We start from the raw sequence: 15689 nt of genomic DNA on the forward strand, positions 1-15689 counted from the left end.
CATCCCTGAAATGTTACAATGGACACTTCCAAATCTAAGACTGGAACTGCCTATTACTCAAAATAAAGGATTGTGGACAAGTTTACTAATCACTGATGTGCAGTGAACAAAAACGCTATTCAGGCACAATCTGGCAACCGTTTAGTAGCTACTTCACATTCAGGGCTTAAACTTTGAATGTGACTTGTCCGTTTAACAAAGTCACAGACTGTAAACAATTATGGTTAAAATTAATCTATGCAATATAACCTATTATAGCTTTCAAGTTCTTTTAAAATCTATATGAATTACAATTAAAATTAAAGATTTCACTGCAAAAGTATTTGTAATTTTCAAAGTAAGAAGCTGAAAACTGAACAATCCAAATACATGATAAATATACAAGAAGAAATTTGGTACATGAAGGCTATGAAATAAAACAGAACAAAACTTCCAACAACATAAACTACCAACACCATCACAGCCAATCCATCACCAGGTTCCAATTACACTAATTTTACCTCAATGGGCTAACATCATTCAATTTTAGTTTTTAGAATTGTCTTACATAGACAAGACAGACAGAGTTTTAACAGAACATATGCTAGAATAGTAGTGACTCTTTCCTTTTAATTAAAATTGAATCCTACTATGAAATTTCCTACTACTTTATTTCATTGATAGAATTCACGTATTTGTTTTTTCCCCAACGAAAACATATCTTTTTCCCAATCAGTGAAAAGTGATAGTTCTAAATTTTAGTTATAGTTCTAAATTTTAGTTTTATATGACCAGGGGTCATCTCATTGTATGTATTTATTCTAGGCTTAATGAGGGTCCACCAGACCTTTCAGGACCCCAGACATGTTATCAACCATGTCCTTGGTCATCTAATTAAATTTGTCATTTTCTGTTAAATAAGAAATGACTCATGCTCACCTTCGTGGGATACTTTGCCTCCCTAATTCTAGAACTGTTCTTCCACCCTTACAGTATAGACAGCCCCTAACAAAGAATCATTGTACAAGAGGTACAGAGACTGCCTGCTTTATTATAAGTGAAAGTCATTAGGATTTAGTCAATATTCTGTTCTGTTGATACATTCATTGTCCAGCTCATGTTTCTCTCCCAACAGAGCCTTGCTTGTGATAATTGCATTATTCTATTTTGAATAAGACATGATAATCACATGACTAAGTCACTTCCTGTTGTAAACTGTGAATTATTCATACAGCTTCTAGACAATTATATTTGAAATTTAATAATGGACCCTGACAATAGATTATATGAGAACAAAGATTGAAAGAATATTTGTCTTTGAAAACATACCCTGTTTGTAACCCTATTTTATCAAATGTAAAACATGCATGATTATGTACAACTTCTGGTCTCAAAAAAAAAACAACCCAAAGTCTACCTTTTAATATCTGTCAATCTGACTAACTCATTTCACATGGCATTCTGTTTTTAACAGTATTTAAGTGAAGTATCTAAGTGCCACTTGACCAATATATCTAGTAATCTACAAGCCAATAAACAAAATACAATTATGGAAGTATCTGTTTTTGCTGATTAAAAGCTTTGTGGAAAGGAAGCAAGAACCAGGTATACACATCCCTTAATTAACCTAAAATTACAATATTTCAGACAGAGAATAGAGATTTTATAGAGAATAAAGGTACCACAGATTAAAATAGCACCAGTCATTTGTAGCCTTGTTCTCCTACTACTGGAGATGAAGTGTATTTCTACATGTACATGTTCCCTCTGTCTCGGCACAGACCGGTTGTGCCAACAATAGCAAGTATGCACTCTACCATACATTGAAGGCATGTAACCATCTTATTGCCCTTGAATTTAAGGGATGTTGTTGGTCCCCTCAACCGCAGTAGTGGTGGTGTTGGTAGTTTTAACTCTGGTTCACTGAGATGTGGTATTCCAGGTACCAAATGACTGGTGTATAGAAGAAACTTCAAATATTTATAGAGAAATACTTTATAAATAAATTGTAGCTAGAAAGATAAGATATTAACTGCAATAATGTATATAAATGCAGTCTGACTTTAAATTAGTAGTGTGTTGTTAGGAGATAAAGCCACTGCACTTCAGTGTAATTGTTTACAATGACTAAAGCTGCTAACAGCTAACAAAGTTAAAATCTGAATTAGTAATTAACTACTAACAGCTAAAAGACCTAAAATCAAAATCAGTAATAAGCCGCTTACAGTTAAAGATTCTGAATAAGTGATTAGATGCTTACAACTAAAGTACTAAAAATTTGGAGAAGTAATGAACTGCTAATAGCTAAAGAGCACTTTGTGTAAACTTTGAATTACAAATTACATTTGTACTTGCTAACAGCTAAAATCTGAAATATTAATTAGGTGCTAAATGTAGCAGCTACAGTGGGCTACATTAAGAAATTTGACAGGTAAAATTAGAATATCAATTAGCTGCTACCTGTACAGCTAAAAGAGCTTAAATATGAATTAGTAATTGGCTGCCAACAGCTAAGGGAGCTACATGTAAGACAAGAATAAGTAATTTGGTATGTACAACAAGAGAGAGCTAAAATCAGAATTAGTAAATGGCTGCTAACAGCTAAGAGAGCTACATGTTAATTCAGAATAAGTAATAAGCTGCTTACAACTAAGAGCGCTAAAATCAGAATTAGTAATTAGCTGCTTACAACTAAGATAGCTAAAATCAGAATTAGTAATTAGCTGCTTACAACTAAGAGAGTTAAAATCAGAATTAGTAATTAGCTGCTAGCAGCTAAAAGAACTAGAATCACTACAATTCTATATATTTTACACAGACAGGACTTGCCTATTTCAATTGATGCTTCTTCTTGTTTTGATTCCTTTGCTAAAAATAAACAAAACATGCAACAACCATATTATACAACAATAAAAACTAAAACTCAACTGATACATGGTAAATTCATGCATTTATGTACAGTAAAACTTGTATAACATAAGTTGACAAGAATATTTTCTAATGCAATAATTCACAAACCATGGATTTGACACTTTAAATAAAAATTGATGAATTATAATAATGCTGGTTTTATTTAAGTCAAGGTTACTATTATAACTTGGTCTTACACACAGGTTTTACTGTACATATTTTGGTTTCATGCATAAACAAAATGAACAAACAAAATCTCTGGCAGCAAAATAAAAATATATTTTATAGCAAAAAATTATGCTCAAACATAAAATAACTCTTATATATAAACCTAAAATTACTAACAATTCACAGAACATTGGTAATTAACCCCTAAAATAATTTGTGGCACCTAATTGCTGATAATTATGCTAAATACACTCTCAGAATGAAAGGTTGACTGGCTGCATAATATGTGACATTTTGAATACTTTATACAGTGTAGTAAGACTTTCACTACTATAATCAATGATAAAACTATTCACTACTAACCTGAAGAAAAACAGGCTAAAAAGTTCATATAGGTATGTTATAAATATCTTTTATATGGCTTATTAAATCTGTCATTGCATTCAACGGAAATCGAAAATTTTAAATTTCAGCTTGTCTACTTTTTCCATAATTTTAAATGAGCGCATTGGCATGCTAATGTGTAATGTTCTTACAAATGTAAAGATGATAACTAAAATAGACTAATTTGACTCTTATTTACCAGTCACCCTACGTTTTTTCAGAAGAATAACAACAAACTTGTCAAGACGTCACATCATAGTCTTGCGTCTTTCGCGGATTTCCAGAAAATCTATTTTTAGAATATACTCTGAAAATCTGTTTTTAGGAAAAAAAACAGTGAATATACTCTGACATTGACCTGTTATTTTTTACAAAAAGTTGCTTGTTAACCAATCAGGGAAAGGCATTAATCAATGCTATTTATAGATTATATAATAATACTACATGTATTTATATGCTTCCATGGAGTAACAATGTACATTCTATAAAGACATGTGGTTTTTCTGTTAAATATAATATGATATACTTTTAATTCACATTCACCAGTAAAATAATATTTTAATAATTTCATAATGAAATATAATTTCACAGTCGTACTGAAAAATATAAAATTGTAATAAAGCAAATTCCATATCATCATATAGTTTGTTTATAACCATACAGGAATTGAAAATTCTACTTACTCATACTTACAAGTAGAGTTTGAGAGATTTTATTGCAGGACAAGTACAAAATGAATGCCACTCATAGAATAAGCAATGTGGGGCTCATCCAGCAGCAAAAATATTCTTCAATTCCTGTCATTTTTCTGATTTTCCTAACATCTTTGTGAACAAGCAAAATTTTTTTCAGATCAAGCTGAACAATATCATATGGGACAGTGAGCTTAATATACAAGATTTATTTATAATATTTTTAAGAAAAAACAACAATATTATTATGTTACAACGGCACTAAATCAGTCTGCAGTGTTGTGCAGTTTTCTTTGAGCATTTTTGGGGCCAATGTTTGACTAATTCCCTTCTTCAAACAATATATTTTTATGCCTACAGTACATTTAGCAAAATTTCCCCTTCATAGACAAAATATATATAATTATATATACATGTATAAATAAAAAAAATTGAAACTTCAGAACTTGAAGGTCCTGATATACAATATATAAAACAAATTTTGTCCCTTTTACTTATTTTCGTCATAACAGGGGGTAATTGTCATCAATATTGCTTCATGATTGTATAATTAACAAAATTTTTCTGTCCAAAACGGACCAGCCTGTGACCATTCCCCATCAAAGTCATGTTGTTTCCTTTTTCCTATTCTGTTTAATCATCATTTCCTATGGAACAATTCATTAGCACAAAATGGTGGAATTTTCTTTTGATGTAATTTTTTTTTCACCAAATTTTTTTATCATTACCATAACATTTAAGATGTTTACAAGTATTTGAAAATCACTGCGCAATATATTTAATCTACATCAGTCTGTTAATTATGTCTAACATTCTAAATATTTTACAATAAAAATTTAAGTACAAAACATTGCAAAATTTTCATGCAGCTGTTTTCAACATCATGAACATTAGGGTGCCTGCAAAAAGAATTTTGTTCCAAATAAACAAAGCATGTTATAAACTCATACAGTGCATAGTTATTTATTCTACCTAGAGTCCTTGTCTGCAAAATTGTTTTGCCAAACCTTTATCTAAAGATCACCTCTGAACTACAATTATATTATCATTTTTAAAATACATGTAATTGCATTTTTTCTATTTATATGAATTAGAACTTGGCTTGTTTAGATGTTTAAACAACATATCATATCAAATCTGCATCAAAAATATAATGCAAATATCAAATTGAAAATAAAATTCCAAATAGCTTTCAGTATTTTATTGAAAAAGACCTTTTTTGATACTGTTTATTTTTTTTAATCAAATTTTTACCAAATAATATCTTTGAGTATAAAAAAAATAAAATGTCTTGTGAAAAACACTACCATTACAGTACACTATCAAAAGTAAATTTATTGTAGACAAATAGGATTTGAATATTTGCCCAATTTACAAATACAATGTTGTTTGATGTGTAATCTTAAGTTTAAGAGTTCAATATATGGGCTTTGAGCTCTAGTAAATATCATATCACAGCCCTATACACACAGTCATCATATGCATACTGCATATATAAGATAGGAAACTTAATTCACGCTGCTTATACCTGATGGATTTTCTTTCACCTTTCACATATTTCTACTATATACATTACATTGTATAAAAAATAAAAAAAATAAAAAAATTCCTTGTGATAACCTGATAGATTAACATTATGTCAGAGATAAAGTTACTAATCAAATTTGACTGATTATGAACAATAGGTTGTGAAAGTCAAATTATCACCATGTTTGCACTACATCTAAAAAGATTAGCAAATGGGGTGACTTTGCAAGTTTTATAGTCCTTATGTAGTATCGGAATTTTTCATAATTATCTGTGACTATAATGATAATTCACCATAGTTAGCAGTTCTCACATTTTCTTTTTGCCCACTTCCATTGAAAAGGTCACCTTTACTAGTGCAGAAAAACCTGAGAGTTGCCCTCTGTTTATTTTTTCAGACTCATGCGTACAAATACTTGTCTATCTGGACATAAAAAACTCAAAGTCCCTGGTGGGATTCACAAGTGATTTCGAGTCTGGGACTTTAACCAGTTGACCATTCATGAGGACCCCTTTGAAACATTATAAACAATGAAACAAATTACAGTCAAAATCTTAACAAAGGTTGTACAGTCATGTAAATGCGGTCTTTGTTGAAAGGTGGTCCCTGATGAAGAGATGTTAGGGGAAAAGCCATTTATGAAATAGAAAACTAAAATATTAACATTTAAAGATTTTTTTCATTATAATGGTATAAATGCGTATCTATATTTTAGCAAAGTTTTTATTGTACATGATTGTATAAAAGAAGGTTATCATGACTGTCCTATATATTACAATGATGAACATGAATACATCAGGCGATGTGTACGTTCACCATCATTTTATCATTGAGTACTACTGATGCCCGTAATAAGGGTAGTAGTTTGCTACACTAAAATGTATTTAGGTTAAATTTCAAAGTGCTTCAAAATAACAAACAGACCATCAACTTGACAAGGCCAATCGTAAAGTTAACAGTATATATTGAGTGTTATGTTACAGGTTTAATTATATACAATATAAAATCACAATATCAAATAAAACATCAGGAGACTGAGGTTATTAACCCTTTTTAAAAGTTGGGGTACCTATTAAATTCATTAAATGGACTTGTTAAGCTAGTATGTTTGGAACTGTCCATTATCTATTTAGGAGAACAGTTATAGTAATGGGTCAGACTACACTGATGTGCAGACTGGCTTGGCTCTCTACTGGGTGGAAAATGCTAGTCACTTTCCATTTCAGCACAGTAAGGGTTAAACCACAGGAACTTGAAATTCTATCAATATTAACGATAATATCCAAAATATACCCCCTATACAGTATAAATAAACAGTTTATTTATACTGTATAGGGGGTATATTTTGGATATTATCGTTAATATTGATAGAATTTCAAGTTCCTGTGGTTAAACTCTATATGGATTAATTACCAGATTAAAAAAATAAACATATTAAATTTCTGATATAAATTTTTAACTTATAAAGAATGAGTTTAGTGCCTGTTTACAACCTATTACTTATATACATGTTTTGGTTGGCAGTAATCTTGCATTTGTTCAAGGTTAACCCAACTTTCTCCACATCTAATAGACCATTCATGAAAGATACAAAAGTACAATATAAAGGGCTCTAGAAACTGTGTTGTCAACATATTTTAAGGCACACAAAGGTTAAACCAGACCCTGTTTATAAGTTGCTCATTTATACCACTTCTATTACTGTGGTCCCTTAAATAGCTTGGCATTTTAATAAAACAGTATGATAATTTAAAGGGACACCACCGACGTTTTTTGAAACACAAGGGCACTGAAAATATTTTTCCAAGATTTGTATACCATTTTATGTAGGTTAGGACAATTAACTTGTGTTCAAATTTTCAGACCATTCCCTCACCCTGTTTTTCAAGAATAATCATTTTTACAGTTCAAAATGACTCAAAAAATCAAATCAGGCCAAGAATCACTCATTGCCATTGGATTGCCAGTATAATTCTGGGTATATTTCTTTAATATCCCTTGCAGATTTTTTTTCGATCTATTTAAGAATTTTAAATTTCATGTTTTTAGGCTTTTTGACCTCAGTGGAGTTAAATGTAAATCAAATTGATATCATTTCAATACAGAATGATTTGCATTACATTTTTAATGGAAAAAAATGCTTGCTGTACTTTCTTATTACAAGACTTACAATTGAGCTTGCCCTGATTAGAATATGGGGTGGGACTGCAAATTGCAATTTTATGGGATTTTACCATTCTTATACCAAAGAGCCTCACAGAATAGAATCTGGCCAAAAATGAAAGCCATGGAGACTGTCCTGGTTTCTTAGAGGTGACATTCAAGTAAGTAAAAAAAAAAATTGATTTTCTCATACTGTACATGTAAAAGTATATTAAACCCTTAATCTGCTGAATTTGTGTAATTGATTACATTTGCCATTCTCTGAATTTTTTTGGAGCAGTGCCAGTCCATTTAAATTTTCAGGGATTTCAATGTCAAACTAAAAAATTCAGCTAACAACAAAACAGCCTGTTCATACTGCAAGAATGAGCAAGCCAGCCTGACTATGTACTGATAGCAAATGCTAATCACTTGGTTAAGTGTTTTAAATGTACAAAATCAATAACTCAATATACTGATAAATACACAAAAATCAATTCACTAAAAAACACCCCCTTTAAAATTTTACAAACATGTTTTCATTAATTTGTCAAATTAAAGAAAACAACATGTTTGTAAAACTTTAAAAGGGGTGTTTTTTAAGTGAATTGATTTTTTGATACTCATCTTAATTTATATTCATATTACTAAGTTGAGTAACTATTTGCTCCAGTGGCTTTATAATAAAATTTATGTACAATAACATGTAAATATAATATATATGCAGAGTTAAACTTAAACTTTACTGGCTATAAATTAAAACTTACCGTAACTTTGTAAAAAAGATTGTTCTGCATGATAATATGTGACAGTCTATTTAAACAGAGACCGGCAAACATTAGGAAAGCATTCTTTTCCACTAAGAAACTTGTAATATACTGTCTAGGTATTTGTTGTTGATACATGTATTTTATGAGAGGTGAGTAATCAGTTATAATAATAATAATAATAATAAAGACTTTATTTAAAGAGGCAACATAGTTAGGCAAGCCCAGTCTTCCCTATGAGCCTCTATCAGAAATGGTTTAATTCTCAGAAGTAGATATAGTAAGGAATTGCATTTATTCAGCGTCATCTTGACATGTGTTTTCCAATTAAGTGTATGATCAACATGGACTCCTAAAAGTTTTTCTGTTTCTGAGAATTGAATGCTTTCATCTTGCAGAGTGATGTTGAAATCACTAGAATTATTGATGATATTGTAGATATTATGTGAAGGGGAAATAATCATTGCTTTGGTTTTTTTGGCATTTGGAATCATTGAATTTCTGGTACACCATTGTTGAATAGAGTCAAGGTCAGACTGAAGATTTATACAGATTGAATTGATAGCTTGTCCAAATACTGTAATGGAAGTGTCATCAGCAAACATATTTGAAATGGAATGTGATAAGTGCAAAGGCATGTCATTTATGTAAATAATGAAAAGAAGAGGGCCTAAAACTGAGCCTTGAGGTACACCAGATGTAACATCTTGAGCATTAGAGTATTTTCCTGACACACATACTTGTTGTGAACGATTACTTAAATATGATCTGAACCAAGAAATTGAATTTTTATCTATTTTATACAATTTTAGTTTTTTTAATAACAATTCATGATTGATTAAGTCAAATGCTTTTGTAAGGTCAAGAAATATTGTCCCTATAAGTTTCTCTTCATTTATTGCTTTAATCCAGTTGTCAACAATTGAAGTTAGAGCCGTTTCACATGAATAATTTGTGCGAAAGCCAGATTGATTTGGTTGAAAAAGAGAGTTAGCTTCAAGAAATGATTTTAGGTGATCACTAACATGTCTTTCTAGAATTTTTGACAGGACTGGTAGTATTGAAATTGGTCTGTAATTGCTTACTTCATTCTTGTTGCCCTTCTTATGTATAGGTGTAACTTTTGCTTTTTTAAATATTGAAGGAAATATGCCATTTGATATACTGAGATTAAATATCTTTTCTAAGGGTTTGGAAATAATTTTAGAACTCATTTTAAGAAATTTAGGTCCTATACCATCTAGACCAGTTGATTTTTTGCTCTTTATATTTAGGGAGTGCTAATGATGAGTTCAAATAGTTAACTAAATTGTTTATACTAACTGTAATGTAAATATACATTTGTAATATATCTAATTGCTTTGCCTCATCCCCAATCCTACATGTGTATGAGTGTATGTAATTAGATAGTGTCCATTTATTGCTTAAAAGTCTTCTCTGGTGTCATTTTCAGCAATATTAAATGTTTATTAACAAACTTATATTCCTGTCAAATTGAAGTAATTCTTTTCTAATTCAATTAATTCATGATTTGGTCCTATTAAATTCATTATCTAATTGACAAACCTACACAATAATAGGCAAGTGGTTCAAGGTAAGCACCTTATAACACATTTATATACAATTCATTAAAGGTATTGATTCCCTATGCTTAATGCAATTATATTCACTGTGTACATGTACTGTGGTGGGTGAATGGTGTTAAGGGAGGTGATTGAGGGAGCTGTTGGTATTCAACTCAAAACATACAGTCTTATTGTGACTTTCAAAAATGAGAATGTCTTCTATATTTAAATGTCATATTTCCCTACCTTATTATTTCAAGCACAAGCAAGAACTTGAATAGAATCATCTACTTTCAAAACGACTGCATTTTAACTTTTAACATTTTAACAGTTTTAATTGTGACTTTCAATTTAACAGAAACAATGACATTTCCATTCAAGACAATGCAGACTTAACTCAAATACTATTGCAATGTAACAATGTTGATTGCTTACACAAAAACAAGGCATTTTTTTACTGTTTTCTAGGTCTTTCAAACAATGGCACTTAAATGACTTCATCACCAAACTGTTCTTTTGAGCCAGGAAGAGGATATAGGGACATCTTCCAGGTAAATAAACAGTTCTTCAATACATCTTTCTTTTATATCACCTGTTATAATATTGTACATCTCCGTCTTTTGCCTTTGTGGGTTTTGAGCTGTTTCTTGAATTCTTTTGGTTGCTGTCTTATAACTCTCACAACATCATGAAAGGCCAAGTCTACATTCACTGGTGGATCTTTAGCACTTGTTTCTATATATGGAAGCTTTAAATGAGCTGAAACTGTTTATGTGCTTAATTTTTACCCCCTTTTACCACATTTAATACCAAGGGTATTTCATTTGCCAACACAAGAATGCATGAAATTCACCATCAAGTTGAACAGTTATAGTTTGGTCTCTGCAACTCTTTTGTATTTTTTAACTTTAAAAGCACATTATCCCTCAGAAACAAATAAATATTCACTTCATTAGAAATGACAAACATGAGTTAAAATTAAACTTAAATAATGGTTTCAGAGTACATGTGTATGTTAGTCTAGACTTGTGTTACCTGAAGAAAGTACCACTATAAAATATCAAAATATTTGTTGTAAACGTAGTTAGATGTAAACAAAGAAGTCTTGTGTCTTCTATACAAAATACTAAATCACAAAAAATACAATGCTTTTGAAATGAAAATACATGTAAATGCATTTCAGGGGCATAATTGTAATGGGCATTTAATCAAACATTAAGCAGTTATAATGTAAATAAATAATAACACAAAGTGTGTATTTAAAAACATACTTATGGTACAGCTGGAATGAATGTTATCCATTACCCTAACATACTTATGGTACAGCTGGAATGAATGTTATCCATTACCCTAACATACTTATGGTACAGCTGGAATGAATGTTATCCATTACCCTAACATACTTATGGTACAGCTGGAATGAATGTTATCCATTACCCTGCTGTATTTGTGCAATAGACTCATGTTTTTTCTTCTTTCTTACATTGTGGAATAAATGAACAATTAACATCAGTGCTTTAATTATTAACTGGTTCTTTTATTGTTTTTCTTTTATTTTAAAGCATTTTTTTCAGAGAAGGAATAATTAATAAGTTTTAATCACTTATGTTATTACAGGTATTATTCTATGCTTTTAACTGCATAAGGCTGTGAGATATGTTAGGGTAAACCTTCCACAATTTTTGTTCTGTATGTGTTAGTTTAACTACAGGGTCTTCATTTTTATTGAAGAAAACAGATGTGCTAACCAAAACAACAAATTTTGCCAGGGGTCAAGGGGTATATTTTTATTTACAGGCTAAAACAATATCAGATTTAAACAGTATTTTAATTAACTAATGATATATGGATCACTAATCTGTTAATATTAATATAAACCCTGAAATTAGCTTGGTTTGTTAAAAAATACAAGTTTATTAAGAAATACCAACATTTAATTAAAGTCAAGATATATAGACATTATATTTCTGAAACTTCCATAGAAATATATGTAAAACAAAAAATGTACTAAAAATTTGAAATACAGTGATATATCATTCCACTTAAATATAAGTACTGTAAGTGTTCATACAAATTTATACTAGCAAAAACTTAAGTTAAAAAAAGTCATTAAACACTGACAAGTTAACACGATGCTATGTAATAAGGTATAATTATCCATACAATTTTATCATATGGCAGTCGGAGGTCAGGTCTGCAAGGGGGCCCAGGCTTTGGCTTGCCCGGCTATATAGACAACATGTGTATATTTAAAAGGAAATCAAATAAAACAAGAACTGTCGGAGGACAGTAACGCTCGACTATTTGAAAATTTGTCACAAGGGTGTTTGATTGATTATAATAATGCTTACCTATATGAATACATAAAATTGTCCGAAAAGGTACAAACCCTTCAAGTTTCAATACATTCCCTTCAGTAGTTATGGAGATACAAGCTTACACACAAAAACTTAACCAAGAATTTATGAATCGAAAAAGGAGCATTATTATGCGAAAAAGAAAATCCGAGTTATGGGACTTGTGCCAATCATCTTAGATAATCACAGACAACAAGAGTGTTAAGTTTCAATCCATTCCCTTCAGTAGTTATGGAGATACCAGCTTACACGCAAAAAATTAACCAAGAATTTCTAAGTCCAAAAAGGGGCATAATTATGTTAAAAAGCAAATCAGATTAATGGGACTTGTGTCAATCATCTTAGATAATCACAGAATACAAGTGTGTGAAGTTTCAATCCATTCCCTTCAGTAGTTATGGAGATACCAGCTTACACGCAAAAACTTAAACAAGAATTTCTAAGTAGAAAAAGGGACATTATTATGTAAAAAAGCAAATCAGAGTTATGGGACTTGTGCCAATCAACTAAGATAATCACAGAAAACAAGTGTGTGAAGTTTCAATCCATTCCCTTCAGTAGTTATGGAGATACCAGCTTACACGCAAAAACTTAACCAAGAATTTCTAAGTCGAAAAAGGGGCATTATTATGTAAAAAAGCAAATCAGAGTTATGGGACTTGTGCCAATCATCTTTGATAATCACAGAGAACAAGTGTGTGAAGTTTCAATCCATTCCCTTCAGTAGTTATGGAGATACCAGCTCACACGCAAAAACTTAAACAAGAATTTCTAAGTCGAAAAAGGGGCATTATTATGTAAAAAAGCAAATCAGAGTTATGGGACTTGTGCCAATCATCTTAGATAATCACAGAGAACAAGTGTGTGAAGTTTCAATCCATTCCCTTCAGTAGTTATGGAGATACCAGCTTACACGCAAAAACTTAACCAAGAATTTCTAAGTAGAAAAAGGGGCATATTATGTAAAAAAGCAAATCAGAGTTATGGGACTTGTACCAATCATCTTAGATAATCACAGAGAACAAGTGTGTGAAGTTTCAATCCATTCCCATCAGTAGTTAATATGGACATACCAGCTTACACGCAAAAACTTAACCAAGAATTTCTAAGTCGAAAAAGGGACATAATTATGTAAAAAAGCAAATCAGAGTTATGGGACTTGTACCAATCATCTAAGATAATCACAGAGAACAAGTGTGTGAAGTTTCAATCCATTCCATTCAGTAGTTATGGAGATACCAGCTTACATACAAAAACTTAACCAAGAATTTCTAAGTCGAAAAGGGGCATAATTATGTAAAAAAGCAAATCAGAGTTATGGGACTTGTGCCAATCATCCTAGATAATCACAGAGAACAAGTGTGCGAAGTTTCAATCCATTCCCTTCAGTAGTTATGGAGATACCAGCTTACATACAAAAACTTAACCACGAATTTCTAAGTCGAAAAAGGGGCATAATTATGAAAAAAAGCAAATCAGAGTTATGGGACTTGTGCCAATCATCTTAGATAATCACAGAGAACAAGTGTGTGAAGTTTTAATCCATTCCCTTCAGTAGTTATGGAGATACCAGCTTACATACAAAAACTTAACCACAGGGACGCCGACGCCGACACCGACGCCGACGCCGACAAATGGGTGACTGCATTAGCTCGATTATTCTGCGAATAGTCGAGCTAAAAACAATTAAAAAATATATAGATTTCTATACCTATCAGTGAAATTTTTAGTGTCATATTTTGTTGGGCGCCGCCATTTTCATTGAAAATAAATGACAATAGGCGGGGTATTCCGATAGTGTTTCGCAACTTTTCTGCTCAATAATAATCATCAAGATGTTCCGAGTAAAAGCCAGAAGCGGAGCATGAAATACTGAATAACACTTATAAAATGGATAATGTAAAATAAAAAATGAACCAGGGCCAAAACACCATTTTTGGGGAAGGGGCCTCAGCCTTTTTCTTGGGGAAAATTGCGTGATTTTGGCATACTTTGGGAAAAGGGGTCTCAAATTTAACAGAAACTTTTTAACAAGTTCTTCAAAATAGAAAAGCAAAAAGCACTGGGAAATACTAATAAGGCAGTAAAAGACCCTAATTCAACACCATCATCTAATTTTGTTCTAAATTCTATGGGAAATTACAAAAGACTGGGGAATTTTGAGGATCAAACTGGGGAAAAAAGAGGCTAGTTTGGTTGGGGAAGCAGCCTATATTCGGCCTCTACAAAGAAGGGTTTTTTGGCCCTGTGAACAATTATTTTAACTGACTTCCCTGTTTGTAGGCTTTGCCTAATTACATATTAATCTTATATCTTTTCATACAAACCTTTTTTGTTTACTGGCAACTGTTGACAAAGATGTAGAATAACTCTCCTCCATTTTTCTACAATTTTTCTATTTCCATCAAAATTTGAATCAGAGCTACGCGCAAATGTAATATGGTTTTTATAGCGAACATGTTTTTCACTGAAAAGTTTTTTTTTTAACGGGTAAGCAAACACAGTAATGTATGCTTTGTTAGCGTGTTTTTGGTCCAATGATTTTCTGCATCTACAGCCAATAACATCACCAAAATGAATATATTTCACTGTTTTGTTGCTTTTTACTCCATCTATTGGATAATATGTTATACCACTTCTAGTTAATTCAACTTGATATAATATTTTTTCGTTAGGAAATACCTCAAAATGTCCTTCTAACAAACACTCATGTCGCGACATTGTTGGTGTTTTGCTTGCAACAACAACAGTTCCCATTTTTACGATCATGTGTCATCAAAATAAATCACGTGATTACCAACTGGGTTGATTTGATTTATAGTTCGAAAAACTTTCAAACAAATATAAGCAGTGAACATTTAGATCTATTAGGATGAATACAAATTCCAATCTTAGTAGATTCTACTATCTAAGAAAATGTTATTTCAGGCATGGAACTTTATTTGATAAAAGTCTCTGTTTCAGGATATCTATTCGCCCATTACTGATTGTGAGTCAATTGGTTGCTACGAGTTTAGCTTACTTAAATTCCATCTATAGATAATACATAGGGCAACACTATTTAAAAGTCTAAATTTGAAAGACCCTGGTACAAGCTGGGACAGAAAGATACACTTTACAGTTACATTTTTAGTCCCAGGTGCAAGTAAAGAAAAAAGGAGCCGGTAGCAGTTTTATTATTCAAAATATTTATTGAT

The 15689-nt window shown here is 31.3% G+C and overlaps 1 protein-coding gene across 2 annotated transcripts in view; it reads right to left on the reverse strand.

Annotated features, from left to right (window-relative positions):
• The window catches only part of LOC132731289 (sphingosine kinase 1-like), a 30324-nt gene extending 15032 nt beyond the window's left edge, over positions 1 to 15292 (reverse strand). Inside the window, exons 1-2 of one of the 2 annotated variants that reach the window (XM_060717443.1) lie at positions 14820 to 15292; positions 2809 to 2847 (exon numbers count right to left, since the gene is read on the reverse strand). In XM_060717443.1, coding sequence (XP_060573426.1) covers positions 2809 to 2847; positions 14820 to 15261 — 481 coding nt within the window. In that variant the 5' untranslated portion in view covers positions 15262 to 15292. The remainder of the gene's footprint in view (positions 1 to 2808; positions 2848 to 14819) is intronic. The other variant, XM_060717444.1, reaches the window with a different exon arrangement.
• Between the last annotated feature and the right edge of the window lie 397 nt (positions 15293 to 15689).

This window comes from Ruditapes philippinarum, unplaced genomic scaffold (assembly GCF_026571515.1).
Source record: "Ruditapes philippinarum isolate M1 unplaced genomic scaffold, ASM2657151v2 ctg5249_1_1_1_1, whole genome shotgun sequence".
Lineage (NCBI taxonomy): Eukaryota > Metazoa > Mollusca > Bivalvia > Venerida > Veneridae > Ruditapes > Ruditapes philippinarum.